The 6,630-nt window shown below is 42.1% G+C and overlaps 1 protein-coding gene across 1 annotated transcript; it reads right to left on the reverse strand.

Annotated features, from left to right (window-relative positions):
- Positions 1–3,843: 3,843 nt before the first annotated feature.
- On the reverse strand, positions 3,844–5,537 carry LOC134204917 (uncharacterized). The gene is made up of 2 exons (XM_062679724.1): positions 3,928–5,537; positions 3,844–3,853 (listed from the first exon to the last, which is right to left on the reverse strand). Exons 1-2 carry the CDS (start codon positions 5,535–5,537, stop codon positions 3,844–3,846), a joined length of 1,620 nt encoding a protein of 539 aa, XP_062535708.1.
- Positions 5,538–6,630: the final 1,093 nt, after the last annotated feature.

The raw sequence follows: 6,630 nt of genomic DNA on the forward strand, positions 1-6,630 counted from the left end.
CACATACACACACATACACACACACATACACACATACATACACACGGACAGACAGACATGTGCTCAGCTCGTCGAGCTGAGTCGATTGGTATATAATACTATGGGTCTCAGAGGCTTCTATAAAAAGTTCGTTTTCGGAGTGAAATGATAGCCTTTCGGTACAACTTAGTTGTACGAGAAAGGCAAAAATTAATTCATTACTTTTTGAAATGATGTCGAACTTCCAGCCTTCCAGTAAACTTCATTCCTTTCGTATTTCAAATGATATCCACTATAAAGATAACTAAGGGATGATTCAAATATGACGTCCACTACTTTTTGAGATTTCTAGACCCCCCTCCCCGCTCTGTCACGCTTTTTTGTATACCTAGTATATGCAGTGTCACAAAATCTTAGACCCCCTCCCCCCCTAAAACCTGTGACATCATTGTTGAACGACCCCTAATATGTCAGAACTTTAGAAAATCATTAATTCTTGGCTACTAAAATGTTATTATATATTTTGTTCTCAGCATATGTCAAATTCTAGTCACCCCTTGTTAATTTATGGCTAGCGTAAAATTCTGGATACACACTTAATTTTTTTCACCGAGGCCGGCAAATAAAATTACCGAGAATCCAACAGCTGATATCTCGGTAAAAATCTCGGTTAAAGTTCAGATTACCGATTGGTCGTAAAATGTGCGAAACTACCCATCTGTCAAAATTTGCCGTTACGTTCGGTAGTTCATTGCCGAATAGATCGGTAATTTGCTTTGCCGAAATTCAGTGATATTTTTTTATTTACTTCCAGATAGACCAAAATAAAGAAAACTAAAAGCGTAAATTCAAATGAAAAATAATATATTTTGTTAGTTTTTGTCAAATGTATTCATAAATCGAAACAATCTAGTATGTAGTATGTTCAAACACGAAAATTACTTCCAAAATTATGGTTCAGCACAAGGGAAAGGGCACAAATTTTTCCGGAAGATCTTGAAAAAGACGACAAAATACGCACAAGATATCCCGTATTAGTGGAATATGCAGTCTTTTTCGGGATATTCCGATTTGGAAAAATTTGTGTCGTTTCCCTTGATGCAGCATGAAGTTTATGCGTTTTCCACAATATACATGGTCTCGGCTTATCTGGAAGAACTCCTTTGCGCGAAGAAGTCGAATTTGTTTGACCTTGCTGTGTCTCTAACGAATGATTCTATTATGGACTACCGGCCATATTGTTTCCTAAAAATAAATATACATAAGTTTTATTATATCAATATTGAAGGCAGCCAGTAATGCTGTTAGAATCTATTTATATCAGTACAAAATATGAAAATTTGAGCTATAATAAATACTCACCAATAGAACTATTGATGGCCACGTGATTTCTAACGGTAGATCGCGATTAAGATTTATACTTTTGACAATTGAGTTTGCCGAAATTCGGGTAAATTATAGGTTGCCGATAACTATGGCAAACTTGACTGCCGAGTTTCAGTAACTTGCATAAACGTCATATTTATTAACGAGATATCAGTAAAAATTGACTTTTACGATCATGTTCGTCAATTCGTTTTACCGAGAAAAAAATTGTCGATTAAGCGTGTAGTGAAAAATGTGGAATCTGTATCCAATATTGTCCTTTTCACATTTGTTAAGCTTTTTGTGATAATTCTACTCACCCCATTTTCGAACTTCGTACTGTCAAACGCTTTGAGACGATGTTGAAAACAAACTATTTTTATTGTTGACTATCGAAATTGCTGACTATCAGAGGCAAGGCTGATCAAAATTAGGTATTTCAAAATAAATATTGTATGGAAAAAATAGATTAGCTTTATGTAAAGTAACCTATAATAAAAAACTGACTGTGTTTGTGTTTGTGCTCTGGTTGCCACCTAAGAGTTCCTCCGTTCTTCAACAATATTTTGCTGTGTTATCATCAACGATTATTATCATCACCACCGTTAGATTACTCTGCTGCACCCGCCACCTCTGCTGAGCTAATTATGCTGCCAAATTGTGAGTCAATTTGAAGGAATAATTCCATTTGCAAAATCGTTGCTGCTGCTGTTGCTCTCCGCTGCCATATCTGCTGCCTGTTGCCACCGCTGCCACCACTACCAACAAACGCTGCTATGCTGCTCCTCGCAATAGATTATGTACCCACTATTTATGCTCTGCTTTCCTTGATCAACATTCATCTGTAATGCTGACACGGCTGAAACATACATACCCGAACTGTACCGAGATTGTAACTATCTGGATGAAATAAAGTTATCCTGTCCTGCTGGTGTTTTCAATTCTCCCTGCCGCCCTGCAACCCCATTGGATCCCTGTGCAAACATTTGCCATCATTCATCGCATTATTGTATGTGTTGATTACCAGCGCGAACAACGAGAGACGACGTCATAGCACTCATCAAATGATCGTAGTGTTTGATTAGGGATTAGCGAAATAACGCTCTATCATTCAGTTATTTAAGAATATATGAATAAAAACAGGGACCTCCATGTAGTAATAACAAAACAAGCTTAACAAAAACGCATTCATGCCATCGCATAGTGAAATCAAAAAGTAGAAGGTTGTATCCGAGACACGACCGCCAATTGGACGTAGGATTACGTAAGTGTAGAAGATTTTATTTTGAAACTCTAAATATGTTTCTTGGTGCTGATTTTTGAAGATGGGGCTGTATATTCAATCTGGGTTGGAATATCCTCGACATGTCGCATATCCTGGAAATAAATGGGCGAAACCCGATTGTTACTATAAACTCATTTCGGTTTATAACTATAAGCAGAGTATTAAAGAAACAGAAGATCGGTAAACAACAGCCTCAACAACATCTTCCTCCATGAATATTTGGTGGCCCTGAAAAGGGCCGTTTGTTTATGTTGGCTTGAAGCCTTTTGAAGTGATGTACGCCGTGGTCCCGATGAATGTTAAAGGATGCATCAATCCACTGTTGGGCTGAATCTGTAGAAAACAAAGAAAAGAACAAAACGGAAAGAATGTTTCATATTAAATACATTATGATCTAAATATAAATTTAGTTACCAAATACTCAAGTTTCATTTTCAGGATCAATTATCTATTTTGCTACGGACTGTCCGGCTGATGTCAATGATTGGTCATTCTGGTTGAAATCGAACGTTTTGGCAGATGAACTAGCGGACTAACGACGATCAGTGACGTTAATTCACTTCACTGGGATGGCATCGGTTCTAGAATAAAATAACATAACTGATGAAGAGAACTATGTTTAATTCTAAATCATTAGTTTTACCTCGGGACACCGCAAGAATCGACAAAATAGGCCGGTGGTAGGAGAAGTACGTGCAGTATCTCCTGCATTCCACACTTACGTTCCGGGTGAACGTTAGATCGAGACATGTGCCACCCAGAGTAGTCGCTATAGTTGGATCCGAAGCACAATCCAGATAGATAAACTGCTTCATGAAGCAGATGAAATCTCTGTTCTCCTCTTTCGTCACATCAATATTAAAGTCTCCTGACACTACCACGGGCATGGCAACATGGGTGTACTTTATGAGGTTGCGCACTAAGAAATATTTCTTTTGCTTCAGGGTGGTACCTAGTAAATATTCAAAATTTAATGCAACACACTTAAATACAAACACAACTACTATTTGATTATACCTGGTGAAATATATACCGCAAACAGTAACGTGCGGGTTTCCATGATCGAAACCTCTGCAGCACAGCAGTCCCCATATTCGTCTGCTACACTCAATGCTGGGTCATAGCTTTCATTGAGCTTCGTAATGGCGTGAGAAACGGCCATAGTCGACGAACTAGCACGTTCAAATATTGCCACTCCTCCCGCTCTTGTTCCGTCACGCTTCTCTTGACAAACACAAAGGTATCCATTGATGTTTGTGGTTGTGCCGTTGTCAAGCCAAGTTTCGCTCATTGCAAGCAAATCAACGGCGGTAAGCACCCGATCTGTTGCAATGTCCGACGAGTGTGCATTCAAACTTTGTACATTGATGCTCATCAACGTACAAGCCAACTTGTTTGCGGATATAGCTTCCATGATATCGTCTGTAATGGTGCGCATACGATGGTTACTCAAACGTTCAAGTTCCGTCCGAAGGTCGTTCATTCTAGGGGTCATAGAACCCTTTCCGTGGTGGAACCGGAATGAGTTACTGGCATTCGTCAGATACAATCCGTCGATTGATGTAACTCTGGAAAGACCATCGTAAACTAGCTGCTGTTCCTGACCCTTATCGTAATTATATACGACTTCCGAAAATGTGCCTCCCTGGGACTTATGGACTGTGAGGGCACACGCACTTACAACGGGAAACTGAACTCTTTTGCACTTAACACCACCGTTAAGGGTTACGTTCGCCGATCGTTTGACGATTGGAGTCCAGCCTGTTTGTAGCACCCCAGGTCTCGAATACACCAGCGGTCTGGCCTTCACTCTCAACATCTTCCCAATGGACTCATTTTCGAATGCCATCCAAAGCCTCGTGATTGCCTGTTGCTGCGAGTTTCCTTCGTTGTACTCAACATGCATGAGCTCTCCGATCGCTCCGTTCACGATGCCATCTTCGACATCCACGTTGGTGGTCAGCATATAAGGTGTACCAAGAACAAGACGCAACAGATACGGTAAGCCACCAGTCTCTACTACACTCATCTTATGCACCTTTGTGCGAGCACTGGCCAGCTGGGAATTGTCCTTATAACCAGAGTATAGGTCATCTGCAGTACATTCGACAGCCTCTCGATCCATCAACGCCACAGAGTTATACCGTTCGACATCAGCGTTGCGATGGAATAACCGGATCCCTCGAGGGACATGCTGCCGACACCACTCCTCCGTACGGAACCTGCTTTCAATAAGCTCGATTTCCTCAGACGACATCCGCTCACCGTTGCCAATTTTTGTGAGAATGCTGGAGAACTGCTCGTTGGTTTGTCGCATAACTTGAACCAATGGGTAGAAATCGAGAGATTGCCATAAAACGGCGCCATGCATGGAGTTTATGCTCGGTTTAAACACCGCCCGTGCATTGACCGGTGGCAATTGACGAAGATCGCCGCAAAATACGATCGACATTCCACCGAACGGATCGTCGTAGTTCCCCGTGATTTCTTGAAGCCGGACATGTACTGTGTTGAGGACATCAGCACCCAGCATGCTTGTTTCGTCGATAATGATGAGCTTCACGTTGGCGAAGGCGTTCCGGTACAGTTGTAATGCCTCGAAACTCAGCTTTGAGCTTTGCCTACGCGACATGCAAATCCGGAATGCGGAATGCACTGTTGTTCCACCTATTGCAACCGCTGCTTTTCCAGTGGATGCGCATGCTACATAAGCGTTGTGCTGCTTATTATGAGCTTGGCTGTACCGGTTCACTGTCTCCATTAGAATGCGCAAAGTGAACGTTTTGCTACAGCCCGCCGGGCCAGTGAAGAATATTTGCACTGGTTTGCAGTTTTCTTCAGAGGAATGCAAGCTGTGGATTACTTGCACAATCAAATCCCGCTGCTCTGCATTCGTAGCACGCACCATTTCACAATATTCTTGCTTTGACAAGACATTTGATCACTGTTTGACGACAGCTGCCAAGGGTCCTGTTGGCAAGTTGTGAATATCGTCATCATTCGGCTCCATGACGATCGTGCGGACGAACTCATCGCGCTTCTGGTCGGCAATCACCTGCTGCTCATCGTCTTCGCTGCATATGCGGATGTATTCCTCCACAACCTGATCCAAGTTCATTTCGCAGTCATACTCCTTGTGCTTTGCCAAAATGGCGGCCTCGTTGTCTTCATACAACTTCAGGAACTTGTTCCGATCAAGTACATCGCAGACTTCATTCCTGAACGGTAGGAAGAGGAGAACCATCTCACGCTTATAGTCGACCATTTCCGCCATACTGTATGAGCACCAACGCAATACACGAGGAACTAAACGGAGTCTATATGAATGCTTCGTGGATCTTTCTTCCGAATAATATGCTGCGAAATCCGCCAAGCAGATATCATCCATTCCTCGGCGCAGTTCATACCGTTGGATGATGTTTAGCGTCCACACATCGGTGGAATTGTCGTCGAGATCCTCTTCGTCCATCTGTTTGTTCCGCTTCTTGGATTTTATTCGCTCTTGTGGCCACACATTGTCGCAATAAACTCAACCTAAAACGAAATTGAATTCTAAATTGTGAAAACTATATCATTTGATGAATGGTACCTTGCGGCTGGCTTCTGACATCGGTTGCCGAAGCAAATACCAAGCAGCCTCCTGGGCAGACATTTCCACGGAATTTAACATTTTTATGCTGACCTTCTTCAACAATCCATTGTAGTCCTGGTCTGGATGCTCTTCCTGGAGCTTTATGAGGTCACGATGTAAACTACTTATGCCTCTGTTGGTCTTGTTTACGTATTCCACAACATAAGCAGCACATGAAAACTCCTCCAGCACAAACTGCAAATCCATATTGGATTTGAGCTTCTCAGCGATCCAAGGATTGAATGGATTGGTCCAAAGCTGCGTCATGGAACGTTTCAGCAGAACTGTTGGTCGGCGAATGGAAGAGCGAATCACGTCCAAGTAGTAATCGTACGTGCAACTGCTATCAACGAGAAACGCGTCAAGGCTA

Source organism: Armigeres subalbatus, unplaced genomic scaffold (assembly GCF_024139115.2).
Source record: "Armigeres subalbatus isolate Guangzhou_Male unplaced genomic scaffold, GZ_Asu_2 Contig958, whole genome shotgun sequence".
NCBI lineage: Eukaryota > Metazoa > Arthropoda > Insecta > Diptera > Culicidae > Armigeres > Armigeres subalbatus.

Excerpts from the sequence above, each read along its gene's own strand:
- LOC134204917 (XM_062679724.1), bottom strand. The coding sequence starts at position 5,537 with ATGGTGCGTGCTACGAATGCAGAGCAGCGGGATTTGATTGTGCAAGTA.